The 12,664-nt window shown below is 38.0% G+C and overlaps 1 protein-coding gene across 1 annotated transcript in view; it reads right to left on the bottom strand.

The window, feature by feature from the left end:
- Positions 1–7,178, bottom strand: part of igf1ra (insulin-like growth factor 1a receptor) — an 88,127-nt gene extending 80,949 nt beyond the window's left edge. The window contains exon 1 of the mRNA XM_037768743.1: positions 7,073–7,178. Within this exon, the coding sequence (XP_037624671.1) occupies positions 7,073–7,178 (106 nt within the window). The remainder of the gene's footprint in view (positions 1–7,072) is intronic.
- Between the last annotated feature and the right edge of the window lie 5,486 nt (positions 7,179–12,664).

The following is a 12,664-nucleotide window of genomic DNA, read 5'->3' as shown; positions in this document are numbered from 1 at the left end:
GGTATCATCCTCCTTTAACAATATATCAAAGTCAGTGCTAAATATTGAGAATTGATGATTATTATATATGCACAATAAAATTGTCAAAAGTTATATATATTGTAGAGTTTCAATGATTCACCAACGATTTTCATATTCAATTACTCGGTTTGAGTAATTTTTTAAAGAAAAAAAAGTCAAAATTCTCTGATTGCAGCTTCTTAAATGTGAATATTTTCTGGTTTCTGTACTCCTCTATGACAGTAAACTGAATATCTTTGAGTTGTGGACAAAACAAGACATTTGAGGACGTCATCTTGGGCTTTAGGAAACACTGATCATCATTTTTCATCATTTTCTGACATTTTATAGACCAAACAACTATCGATTAATCAAGAAAATAATCTACAGATTAATCGACAATAATCGTTAGTTGTAGCCCAAATACATTGGATTTTTCAATTTAACACAAAGCTCTAGTTCATAGGAAATCACAAAGCATCTAGTTTGACTTAAGAGAGGTGCATATAGATGTATACAATGGCATGCACAGCAAAGAATTAACTACACTGAACCATAACAACCAGCATCAAAATGTTCCCACTAGAATCCAGTTCTGGTTCATGCAGTGAGGGAGCTGGTCACCGTGCGGTCATATCCCCTCACACCTGCCACATCAACAGGCCCTAATCCCCGGCATACTGGAAGTCATCTGACCAGCGGTCTGGTGGGCCACTTCCCCTCAGTGGACCTTACTTCAAACACTGTGGCTCAGATTTCACCAAAACCCCAAACAGTAACGCTACACTCTCCATCATAACAACCCTCTCACACAAAGACTCCCCCTCTCCCAAAATGAGGGGAGAGGGCAGGAGGTAACATACTCTGTGTTTACATGCACACTTAACCTGATCACTATAAACAACCACGTTTAATTCACTGTTTGATTATAGTCAAATATGTACTGCAGTGATATTTATTAAGGGGTTAATGTTAAGGATGTGTGGAAGAATGCACGAAACGTACAAAATGAGGGAAGGAACTTTATCGGTATTGAAATCTAAGTGGTGATGAATGTATTACTATGATTTGTACGTTGTAGCCTAGAATCAATTTATTTGGAGTCACCCCAAAAAAACGTTTTTTTCCTACCACTGCTTGTTTTGCAGCTGTTTGTGAGTGGAAACACAAGTTTCTATCAGGTTCACTCCATGACCTCTCTGCTGTATATGAATGAAATTCATAAAAGAAAACAAAGTAAAGTGAATAATCAAGCATCATTTCAGGCGTTCTGCTACATTGATTCCGATTTTAACATCAGATTTAGTCTGAAGCTATAGCCTACCCTTACGAAAAAGTAGTACGAAGTTTATCAAGTTTATTTTATTAAGTACACTTAAGTAAAGCTCAAGTATATATTTCCCTAGTATACTTTAGTATACTAGTAATGTACTAGTAGTATACTTGTAAGTGCACTACGTTAATACTAAATTGGCCCACTTTTTAGTATATAAAAGTATACTTTTAAGTATATAAGAATAGTAAACTTTGAGTACACAACTAGTTTACACCTAAGTTTTATTTTGTACTGCAATTATACTATAAGTATACTGATAGTTTGCTGTTTATATACTTGTAGCCCACTTCTTAGTTTATGAAAGTATACTTTAAAGTATACTCTCAGTAAACTACTAGTTTAATTGTTTTAATCCTGCAAGTATACTTGTATATACTTGTAGTCCACTTTTTAGCAGAGATTGGGACTCAAGTCTGACTTGAGACTTGACTTGGAAAAAATGACTTGTGATCATCTCTGCTTTTTAGTTCATGAAAGTATACATTGTATACTTTAACTTATAGTTTTTCGCCAATGATTTATACGTCTGTTTATTCGTCACATGCACAACAATTACAGCAAGCAGTCATACAAGTAAAAGCAAAATGAGAATCCAAAACATAAAATAGTGCTAAATTAAAGTAGCAGTATTTTGTTGAATGTAAACAGGATGTACTGCGATATAGTTTACGCATGCTGTGCTGTAGAATCACATGCATATACAACTTGCACCTCAGTGTTTACAGCCTCCCTTTACTCTTCAATTACAACAATCACAAATAACCGAGTGATGACCGAACGATTAACACGAAACAATGAAAAGGTCTCTCGCCAAAGATTATGAAAACACCTCTGAGAATAATCTCCGGCTGATGAATCCTCCACTCGGGACGGATCCACATTTCAGTTCTTGATGAACAGCTTTCAACTGATACAGCGAGCGAGTGCCATCCATTAGAAGAGCGAACATTTGCAATCATCTCACAAATTGTACAATACTCCCCGGGCCATTAAAACCGGCAGCCCATGATGATGTATGTGCGGTTGGCCAGAGACTGCGTTTGAGCGAATCCAATGGCGGGGCCACTTGAAATAAAGTGTTTAATTAAGCATTGTAAACCTCAGCTGGCAGCCTGGAGGAGCTGCAGGACAGCGTTTGACTGCACTCTCGCAAACTAGCCCAGTGACACACTTTCACATCCTTACACAGGGACACGCCACTGACTCAGGCTGTCACGCTGAGTCCTGCTGCACAATAAACTCACATGCATGCACACAAAACACACTTTGCAAACACACACACACCGTGGGGCTATGAACACTCACTACACTTTCTCGCAGGGGGGTGAGACAAGGCATTCCTGCATCCAGCCAAGCCAGGAATGGGGGAAGGGAACGCATGGTGGAGTGTTGGGGGGGGGGATGTGTAACCGTGTAGTCACAAGATGGAGTGGGGCACCTTGGAGTAGAGTGACAGCAGTCACATCTGAGCCACTTGCCCCGTCACGACAAGGAGAGCCATACTGCAACATGCCATACACCAAAGGGCAAAGTAGGAGGGGCGCCTGTCAAACACAATGCTTGCTGACGTTTGATTATTTATGCCGCCATTCAAGTTTTCCGGAGCAACATGTCCCTTCATAAATAACTGAACGAGAACAGTGGTGTGCCCTCATGGAACGGGACAGAGGGTGCCTGTACTCACACAACCCCTACGCCAATGTTGTTGGTGACATATCTATTTATAACCCCTAATAGTAGTGGTGCCAAGTGATGAAGTTTAAGCGCATCAGTCTACGCAGGAGAGACCGCTCCGTGTGAACAGCAAAAAAGCCAATAAAACAGTTCACAAACTCTCTACTCTTCCAATCAACAAAACCAAGTCTGTTTCTCTTGCAAAGTGTATTTTTGCACAGTCTATTTCCAAACACCGAGTCTCTATCTCCTCTCGCGCTCTCTCTCTCTCTCTCTCTCCCTTTCGGAGACTTGTTTGCTGCATACTTGGACGCCATGGCGTGGAAAGTTTACTGTGGTGAGAGTTAAAAGGGATCTTAATTACGTTTCATTGGTGTGGACAGATTATCAACACGAACAGAGAGAAAACCCCTCATGGAGCGCTTGGATATGTGTGATTTTCCACCAAGTGATGATAGAAGCTGGAAATTCAGACCCTCTGCCCTCTCAGTGAAGTAAACATAAGCGATAAACTGGTGAGACCCATCCCTGTCTTGATATTCACCACAGTCTTTTGTCTCTGAACGCTTTGTTCTGGAAGGTCTGATGTATTATACAACACAGAGCGTCAAAGATCTGAGAGCAGCCACTTGTCTCCCAGCCTCATGCTGCGTTCATGGGTGTCGTGCTGGCTCAGGAGGGCGCACACAGAAACGCACACCCACATGGCTGTGGTCGGACCACTGGTCAATAGGACCAGAAAAGTTTTATTCTTCTATTTGAATGTTAATAGAGGTCAGTCTATATGTCTCCTTCCCATGTCAAGTTGTCTCCACCATCCCACATTTCCTCTCAGGGAACAGACAAATTAGTACGGAAGTGACGTAACACCCCAAACACACACACACACACACACACACACATACAAATCATGCCACCCAAGTTACGCAGACACACAATCTCTGTGCTCGAGGTAGAAAGATGCACCTGGAGAAAAGTTTACTGACTAGCAGGCAAATTACTTTAAATTGTAAATTCCCACATTAAATGTCTCATACTTCAGAAGGATCACGACTTTGACGTAGTTTTAAAGTGGAAGTAGAAATAAAAATGTTGATTATTGACAGAAAAGCAACCACAGAAATTAAGAACAATGTTTTAAACTAAAACTCACACTTGTCCCTGTTTAAACTTAGACAATTAATAGGCCTATAACTTAACACATTATTTTTTTTTAACTATTTATGATAGCCTAAATATTAAGTTCACTTACAAAATACCAGAATTGGCTAAATCACTTCTCTAATCCAGTTAGTTTGGGCCTAAAGATTTTTTTTGTTTAGCATCATCTTTACCCAATTAATATGCTATTTAAGCCTAATAGTGTATATCATCACCAAGCAGTTACATTATTCAATGTAACTTCAATAACAAATTATTCAAACTGTATATACTGGGCAATAAATAGAGAAGCAACCCTCATTGACCCCCATTAAATCCCAGTTATTGTCTATTATAGCACTGGCAAAAAAACAGCCTTGATTCCAGCTGCTATACAGAGAACATTAGAAAATAATATGCTACTTTAGATTAGATGAGAAAATGTCAAATATGCTCTAAGCATTTATGTGCTTTCTAACTTTTAAACTACAAAAACAAAACAAAACATTGCAGCAAGGGGACTGAAATGGGTAGAAGCTCAAGACATTTGACATGACTAAACATGTAGACTAAGAAGTTTGATAAGGGCCTAATTTTTAGGGAATTCCATAAGAAATAAGTCTAACTTATTGGTTACTAAAGCAAATAAAGAACTCAAAATGAATGCTTATAACAGAGAAAATAACACTTTTAAACATTGAAAAATATGTTTGTTTGTTATTTCAATAATTTTATCTTTATATTTTTAAATTGTTTCAAGACTAAACTATAAAGTTTTTTACATGTTTCTTACACAAATCTCTCATCTCTAGTGTCTCATGAGCCTGGACTCAGGTGCTCCTGCATATGAATATGAAGGCTTGCATTAATAATATAGCTTTATATACAGAGCTGCCTAGATCGATGAGAAATAAGTCTGACTTATTGGCTCCTAAAGCAAATAAAGCACTCAAAATGAATGCCTATAACAGAGAAAATAAAACTTTTAAACATAGAAAAATGTTTGTTTGTTTATTTCAATAAGTTTATCTGTATTTTGAAATTGTTTCAAGACTAAACTGTAAAAGTTTTTACATGTTTCTTACACAAATCTCTCATCTGTAGTGTCTCATGAGCCTGGACTCAGGTGCTCCTGCATATGAATATGAAGGCTTGCATTAATAATATAGCTTTATATACAGAGTTGCCTAGTTTACTAGAGAATGGGATCGGGAGATAAAACTATATTTTTTTTCATCATGGTTACTGTTTATGAACATAGTTGGCTTCAGTATATCATTTGTTAGTGTGTGTTTTTTTAACTGTCTAAACATGTAGACTAAGAAGTTAGAAAGGGGTCTAATTTTTAGGGAATTCCATAAGAAATAAGTCTAACTTATTGGTTACTAAAGCAAATAAAGCACTCAAAATGAAAGCCCAACAGAGAAAATAACACTTTTAAACATTGAAAAATATGTTTGTTTGTTATTTCAATAAGTTTATCTTTATATTTTGAAATTGTTTCAAGACTAAACTGTAAAATTTTTTTTACATGTTTCTTACACAAATCTCTCATCTGTAGTGTCTCATGAAACCTGGAGTGAAAACACGCCTGCATGGACTCAGGTGCTCCTGCATATAAAGGCTTGCATTAATAATATAGCTTTATATACAGAGTTGCCCACATCGATGAGAAATAAGTCTAACTTATTGGTTACTAAAGCAAATAAAAAACTCAAAATGAAAGCCTATAACAGAGAAAACAAAACTTTTAAACATTTATAAAATATGTTTGTTTTAAGTGTATCTGTATTTTGAAATTGTTTCAAGACTAAACTGTAAAGTTGTTTACATGTTTCTTACACAAATCTCTCATCTCTAGTGTCTCATGAGCCTGGATTCAGGTGCTCCTGCATATGAAGGCTTGCATTAATAATATAGCTTTATATACAGAGTTGCCTAGTTTACTGAGAATGGGATCTGGAGATGACAAATTTTTTTTTCATCATGGTTACTGTTTATGAAGATAGTTGCCTTAAAAGTATATTATTTGTTAGTGTGTTGTTGTTGTTTTTAACTGTATGGCATTTTAAGAAGCAGTGGTTGGTGTTTCAAGACTAAACTGTAAAGTTTTTTACATGTTTCTTACACAAATCTCTCATCTAGTGTTTCCTGAGCCTGGACTCAGGTGCTCCTGCATATGAATATGAAGGCTTGCATTAATATACAGCTTTATACAGAGTTGTTTACTAGAGAATGGGATCTGGAGATAAAAACAATCTATTTATTTTCATCATGGTTACTGTTTATGAAGATAGTTGGCTTAAAAGTATATTATTTGTTAGTGTGTGTGTTGTTTTTTTTGACTGTATGGCATTTTAAGAAGCACTGGTTGGTGTCTGATTTGGGTTTTTCATGCGCAGCGACGCCACACCACCAAATGCAAAATGGCCACATGGTCGTAGTAACCTTCAGCTCTGGTCTCTGGATTCATCCTCTCTGCTCTCTGGCTGTCTAACGTGGAGATTACATACTGACGACGTGCGTCTATATATCTCTGCTCTGTTTCTCTAAATAAACCAAAAACCTGCTTCATCCAAAAGAGCTGATATTACGCACAATAAAGCCGATTTTGCGTAAATGTGTTCACCTATAGATACTGACGAGCAGCTCCACACCACCACATGGTCCTCAGCTAATATGTAAGTAAAAACAGGCTACATGCTCACTGGGTTTGTCTTGTTGTAAAATCCTAATATAAAGAATATTTTCATTTTTAATAAATACATTCTAACACATTATTCATCCCATCTAAGACAGCTTTATTATAAGAGGTTATAACCTGGGCTACAAAAAAAAAGGTACATTATGTATTATTATAAGGCCATCCCCTCTGTTTAACAAATAAACTTATATATCATAATAATAAAATAAAAGACTTACTCTCTCCATGTGTGGACCAGATGCAGATAGATGAGACAGACAGCATCAGAGCCCAAAACAAGGTCGGGCTACCCATCCGTGAGTCAGATCTCATGTTCCTTAACATTATATTCACCTCTCAAAAAAAAAAAGGGATGCAACTGAATAAAAATAATGACACACCAGCTCCTAAAAAAAAAAAAAAAAAAGAATAAAAAAAAAGAGGAAAAATAAATGTCTGTAGCCAAAAAAAAAAAAGGCTACTCTGTGGTAGCTTCCAGGATTTGCTCTAAAAAAAAAATATATAAATAAATGTGTACAAATGTGTTAAAACAGGGGGATTCCTTTGAGATAAAAAAAAAAAAAAAAAAATACTAAAACAGTCTGCTATTTTTGCCAATCACAGGACACTTTGACGTCGGCTGGTATGGCACAAGAGCCAGTGATTTGACTGGATAAATGATGGTAATCCCCATCTTCAGTCTCCATCTCTTAAAAAAACAGCAGTGCGCGTGTACAGTGTGTGAGATCAGGGCCTTGGTTAAATCACAATATATAAAAAAAAAAGAAAAATATCAAATGTTATTATTATTATTATTATTATTATTAGAAGAAGAAGGAGCCTTTGCCACCATAATAAATTAATGTCGCTCAGAAGAAATCCCCCTCCTGTGAAACGAGGAGGAGGAGGAGGAGGAGGAGTGGAGGGGAAAGAGAAAACACGTCCAGATCCACAGGGGTGGTGGCTGCTGAGGCTTGAAAAAATGAATGAAAAAGCCTTTTTTTTCTGCTTATGCCATTCAACCAGCACTAGGCTCTCGATCCCCACCAAAGCAGCCCCTGACGAGTCGCCTTTTTAAACCGATTTCCCCAGCTCCTCAGTCGGGATTTTTGCAAAGCTGAAAGAAAAACAGCAGACTTGGTGCCACGCAGGAGGAGAAGCTCTCCAGCTCTCCAGAGCTGTAGACGACCTCGGCCGGGGTTGGTGGGAGGGAGAAACGTGTCCACAAGAAGGAGTTGCCCCCTTTTTCACGAGTGCTTCTTCGTATTTGTGTGCCTTTTTTTAATCCTCATAAAAGAGAGAAAAGATGAAAAGGCTGCGTGCGTGTATATATCCTGAAGTCGTCCTCGGTTAACGCAGCTCTGTGGGTCTCTCCGCTCCTCCGTGGAATCTCTGCTGTAAACAAGAGTCGGCTTCTCTCACACAGAAACACATAGTGCCTAGGATAAGGTGGCCTGGGAGCAGGCAGCAAAAACCGGACTGGATCAGGACCCAGGGATTCACAAATCCCCACTACTACTAGTGTGGGAGCAGCTAAACTGAAATATTCATATTAATTGTGCAAAAAGTTTCTATTTCAATCACTTTTAACTGTGATTACTGGTGACCAAGAAATTTATCCAGCAATATCAAATTCAAATACGCTTTATTGGCATGAATGTTCAGGTTATTGCCAAAGCGAAATGACATATTAAAGGGACTGTTTGAAAGAATCAGAAATGGGTTGTAACTGCGACACCTGTGGCCGTTAAGTCAACGAAAGTCAGCGTCCTGTTGCTCGCGCTCGCCCGTGTGCACACGCTACCTGAATGTGAGCGAGCATCTGTCAAAAACAGTGAGGCGACACACGTCAGCTAAAACCACAAATATCACTCTATATTTCACCTAATGTTAGCTGACCAGACGAAGGTCTCTCCATGAATCAGTGCTGATCCTAGTGTTGGCTTTTCCTGCCTCAGCCTCCCGACCGCGGTCAGAAGGAACAGGGGAGACACCGGAGTTTTGGTCGGAGACGATAACGTTTCTCGCTGCGGAGCCCCGTCACTTCACAAGACACGGGAAACCTCTGTTGGTCTGGAGGAGCTGCAGCATTTATTTCTGCACAAACGTCCACTGTACATTCACTAGATATTCTCAGAGCTAAACTAACTCTTCTGCAGTGTGGAGTGTGCGCGCATGCACGTGAGGTGGAGCGAGAGAGCGAGAACACACGCGGTGTGTGAGTGAAGGCAGGCAGGCAGGCAGGCAGAGGAGCAGAGTACTACAGAGACTTCGGCCCTGGAGACCAAAGCTACGGTCTCCCCCGCGTTCTCCGACCGCGGCCAACACTGTTTTGCAAGACGGGCTTCACTAGATATAACTTTGCGGTTTTGGTGCTTCCGTGTAGTTTGTGTTGGAGTCTGAGTCTGAACAGCGTAGCCACACGCGAGCGCGCATGGGACACCGACCCGGATTGATTTATACGTGTAAGAAGTTACAAACAGTCGCTTTAAAAATAAAGAGGGAGAAAAACATGTCTGTGATCTTCTGACATCTGATCTTATCAGTTTGAACACACCTTGGAACTCATCAAGAGTCATAAAATCTGATTTCTGCAACATGGAATAGTTGCCACTGCCCCCAGGGGCCAAATTGGCAGCGTCCGATATCTATATCTTTTCATAACATATAAACCTACATCTGTGGCAAATTTGTTGCTTTTATCGCAAATTGCACAGTTGTTATGCTTAACTGCCCCGCTATACACCCCAAACAAGACGCACAGGGCCGGTGTTACACCCAAATCTTTTTTTTAATGCTTTCTTTATTGAACTCATGCTCATTAACAAAGGTACAGAAACATAGACAGTTGAACAAAAAAAAAAAAAAGACAAAACAAAAATAGTTACATAAACATTTCATAATGCCAGGGTTTGTGTTTATGTCATATACATCATATTATAATCATTTAATAATTTATAAGTCTTAATGGCTTTTTTGTTATTAACTTAGGGTATGTTGGTGCTATACTGTTTAAATTCATTAATAAAATGCAGGAAAGTGTGCTTGGTTCCTGACCATTTTGTCTTATGGATATGACATTTTCCAAAAAATAATAAATAATTGTATTATATACAGCATGTTATTTCCAAATAAAATATATCATTACATCAAACATATTTATTTCAACATTCATCTTTCTTTTGTAGAAAGTTGGCTACATCCATCCAGAACATTCCTGTATGTTTACAGTGAAAGAATAGATGGGAAATACTCTCTTTTTCATGTCCACAGAAATCCCACTTATAATCAATATCCAGCTTGAATCTTTCCAACACAATATTAACGAGTAAATTCTATGTAATATCTTGAAAAACACTTCCTTAAGTTTGTTATTGATACAGTATTCCTCACAAATTTTCCAAGCTTTCTCCCACTCTATATCCTCAACTAAGGAAGACCAAAAACATCTAGATGAAGACACAGAAACATAACTGAGTGTGTTCCTAATATGTTTGTTAGAGCACTTCTCTTTCACTATATTAGTCTATTACACCGAAAGCTGTGACCGCAGAAAGTCAGCAACACATGAGCTCACCATTTCTGATGGATGTCGTCAGAAAATGTGACCCCACTGTACCTATTTTTTGCTTTTCTTTTAGAGTTTTATGAATATATCTTTAAAATATAGAATAGAATAGTATCTTTAAAAATACATTGTTTTTAACAATTTAGTTTTGTGTGTTTTCTGTCCCATATTTGCCTCATTTATTACACAGGTATACGGTGGAGTCACATTTTCTGACGACATCCGTCAGAAAATGACCTCATGTGATGCTGACTTTCTGCAGTCACAGATTTCGGTATAACACCGGTAAGTAATACCACACATCCCTAACTGGGTGTCGTGGAAGAAGTACTCAGATCTTTTACTCAGTGGTGGTCGAAGTACTCAGATCTTTTACTCAGTGGTGGAAGAAGTACTTCCCTGGCTCCTCCAGTCCGAATGTTGAAATATCCATCGACAAGTTACTGAACCCCAAATTGCTCCTGAACGCTGTGCCATCAGTGTATGAATGAGTATTTAGATTAGATCCTGATCCTGCATCTTGTATGGCCACCTTTACATACATAGTATGTCAAATGTAGTATGTAAAAAATACCAGAATGTCCTACTACATCTGGTCGTATTTTGCAGTATGCAAGCCAGCATGTTTTTCTGTCTTTTTTTGATCCACAATCCTCTGGGATATCATGAGCAAGAGGGTCAAAGTTCAACGCATAATGTTATGAAAAGTAGTATTTCCCAATGTATGCATAATGCATGCAACAGTACGTGCTTTGTAAGGGCAGCTGCAGTATGTATTAAAAGTAAAAAAAAAAAAAAAAAAGTATGTGATTTGGAACGTAGCCTATATCTGCAATTTGTAAGTGCCAATTGTGAAACTAGGATGTTGCTGCCATTTTGCAATCTGCATGTAAACAGTGCTTGTAAACCGCTTTGGTGAAACGGGCCCCTGGCTAGGTAGGAAAAAAAAGGAAATCTAAATTCTGCAACACAAACATTAGTTCATTTTTTTCAGGCTTTTCTCTCATCTTGTCTTATTTGTGTGCGAAAAGCTGTTTTTCAATCTTCACAATTTGACACAGTGTCAAAATGTAGTTTAAATATCATTAATATTTTAGTACATGGTGCATATTCTTTGCAGATTTGTGTTTCATTAAAGTATCCACCACAAACTGACATTCAGCAAACCTGTGCATTATTATTATTATTCCAGCATAGGAATACTGTTTGGTTTCTGTGACTGTTGGGGGAAATGTGAGCGAGTTAGTAGCGCCCCCTAGTTGAATTAATCTGTCCCTGGTCTTACAAAATAGTCTACACTTGTTGTCTGAGAGGTTTTGCTTTGTCAGGACTGATGTGTTTGTCTCAGTCAAAGATGGGAAGATGTTACATCCTGTCCTGCTGTCGAGGTCAAATATAACAAATATAATAAATGCATCAACTGTATCCAGACCCTGCTATCTGAGATTCACGTCTTCCAAGGTTGTTCCCTGCTGACTGAATAACTTTGTGTCTGAGAGAACTAAATGATTGCTTTGTTCACAATGACTGTGAGAGTTTCACTTTCTACTTGATTTGTTGTCCACATACTGTTGCTATTACTCATCATTTTATCAAATGAGCTAAGTTTTATTAACTTTCTGTCAAAAAAAAACATGTGCAAGGTCACCATCATCGAGGAACAAAAATGAGTTATATTTAAAATGAAGTGCGTAATATGACAATATGTTATGAGACTTTATGCAGATAACACTGACCATACTAAAGGTGAAGAGGCAACAAAAGGGTAGTGAATCATTAACATTATTACAACATGTATTTTTGTTTTATTGTTGCAGGGAGTGAATGAAATAATGTTGCTGTTAAACTACTGTTTACCTCTGATGGTTCTCAGGGGAATAAATGATACAGTACCAAGGTTGTTTGGATTTAATAATCATCATTGACTATAATTTTATAAAAAATAGTTGCAAGTGATGAAGATAATTTTTGATTTCATACTGTATGTGTGATGTGTACGTTTCTGGGGCAACAGCAAGATCAGCACCTATCTATCTTGATTATTCACATAAAATGTGTGAGGAGTGGACCTTTAACATTGCTTTTAAAATTGTCAAAAAGATGTCTTGTTACAAATCATTAATAGCCTTCAAATCAAACATGCCTGGGATTATGAAATCAGTTTTGACATAATCTAAAATTAGGACTTTTTCAGTAAACTATGCATCGACACTCAATCAGTCATACACCGTCAATAACCCTGTAACACCAAATATCCACTGCT

The sequence above is a fragment of the Sebastes umbrosus genome, chromosome 4, assembly GCF_015220745.1.
Source record: "Sebastes umbrosus isolate fSebUmb1 chromosome 4, fSebUmb1.pri, whole genome shotgun sequence".
Taxonomy (NCBI): Eukaryota; Metazoa; Chordata; class Actinopteri; order Perciformes; family Sebastidae; genus Sebastes; species Sebastes umbrosus.
This window is presented reverse-complemented; position numbering and strand designations above follow the sequence as displayed.